The following is a 1,785-nucleotide window of genomic DNA, read 5'->3' on the forward strand; positions in this document are numbered from 1 at the left end:
GACCCACACCCGCTTTCACACCTTGGCTCATGTGATTAGGTAGAGGATCATCAGGGGGTCCTTTGTCCCTCTTTGGGGGGAAACTCCCACTAGGTTTAAATCTGGAACTCCCCACCATTTGACCTTAGAACTGAAGAAGCTTCTCGGATGAGAGGTGAAACGTCTTCAAGGAAACTCAAAGAAGTCCAGACGCTTCTCTTTCCAAGCTCCTTAGACTACGATGACCTGGATGACTGAGAACCTTCACAGACAGATAGAAGTTATATTTTACCTTAACTGACTTTTGGACTGGTTTCTTCAAATCGTTCTTCCCAAATGTGAAATTGTTATAGCTGAGTGAGCTAAACAGACATTTTTTGAGGTTTAAATATACATTATGTAATAGAACATTTGTTACTGTGTGATTTCTTTTGTTACAAACATAACAACACACACCTTTCAAATGTCATAAAAATGCTGTATTTTACATCAATCGATTTCTTTTTGTAGAGTTCACTTGTAGGTGCATGCTCCTGATTTCCACTGAAAGAGAAAAGAAAAAAAATCTGTTCTGTATCTGGTGCTGTTGCATAAATTAAGAGTATCTATACCAAAGCAACAGTACCTGGTGGCATTTGCAGTGACAAAGATCTTCCTCTCAAGTTGACTATTGGTTTCAATCCCATAGGAGACAATGAAGGAAGCCTTAATTGAATGAGAGAAATGAGTGACTTCCCTTTGTCTTTAAATTGTGCAAAAGTCAGAAAAAAGAAAGAGATAAAAGATGTTCTGTACAAATACAATAAAAAGAGACAACAAGAAACAAACCCCAGTTTTGCTCTTGAAAATTGGCTTGTCAATAGTGCAGTCTGTCATTCCTTGTGACAAACCATCTTCACTGTCCAAGGAGTTGCACTCAATTCGTCCCTTTATTAGGAAAAAAATGACTGCTGAATGGATTGGAAGAGCAGCAGATCAGTGATGAACTGAAACAGACTTGATCCTGATGCTTTACCTGCTGAATCGTAAACTTCCTGTAGGAGAGTCCAGCTGGGTACGTGAGAATAACACGGCTGTTGTAGGAGTTTTCTCCTCTGTTCTCCACTGTGACTGTGACATTCAAAAGCTCTTCAATACCCACTCTAACCTCTGATGATCTGTGGAGCATGCAGCCAGATGAGAACAAGGCAAAACAAGACAAGACTAGAACCATACTAATCTCACAGTATTCCAAATGTAATGCACTTTGAGCTTTGATAAACCATGTTATTTTCCAGCTCAAACAGTAAGGTAAATGGCTTTGCTAAGATACTGATGCTAAAAGTGAAAAAAACAAACAAACATTCGTCCCTTCTTAGTGAGTTAACATTGTAATACTTGCTGGTTCCCCATATGGAAAAGAAATAGAAAAAAACGTATGAAAGACTTTCATCAGATGTGGCCTACTTCATATAGTGAATCATAAAAGGCTTATATGATTTACTCATGAAAGTGGACACTTTCATATATTGTTTTAGTAAGTATCCAAAACATACAAGTTTCGTTTAAATAATTATTCCAGGGATCTTATATCTGTTTTCACTCTTGTATGCTTTTCATACAAGTTTCACACAAGACAGATACAAATTGTATAAGATTTATATACATTCTCAGTGACCGTCTTATTGCTGTCCGTCCTCCCGAATCCACCCCATATGGAAAAGATATATATAAATCTTATAAATTTGTATCTGTCTTGTGTGAAACTTGTATGAAAAGAATACAAGAGTGAAAACAGATATAAGATCCCTTGAAAAATTATATAAA

General features: G+C 37.0%; 1 protein-coding gene across 1 annotated transcript in view; it reads right to left on the reverse strand.

Moving 5' to 3' along the window:
- LOC102205045 (integrin alpha-M-like) overlaps positions 1-1,136 on the reverse strand; it is a gene marked incomplete at its 5' end in the record, with an annotated part of 3,179 nt that extends 2,043 nt beyond the window's left edge. Inside the window, 5 exons of the mRNA XM_005753095.1 lie at positions 242-341; positions 436-522; positions 605-684; positions 808-906; positions 995-1,136. Coding sequence (XP_005753152.1) covers positions 242-341; positions 436-522; positions 605-684; positions 808-906; positions 995-1,136 — 508 coding nt within the window. The remainder of the gene's footprint in view (positions 1-241; positions 342-435; positions 523-604; positions 685-807; positions 907-994) is intronic.
- Positions 1,137-1,785: the final 649 nt, after the last annotated feature.

Source organism: Pundamilia nyererei, unplaced genomic scaffold (assembly GCF_000239375.1).
Source record: "Pundamilia nyererei isolate P.nyererei 1_Seehausen unplaced genomic scaffold, PunNye1.0 scaffold00400, whole genome shotgun sequence".
Classification (NCBI taxonomy): domain Eukaryota; kingdom Metazoa; phylum Chordata; class Actinopteri; order Cichliformes; family Cichlidae; genus Pundamilia; species Pundamilia nyererei.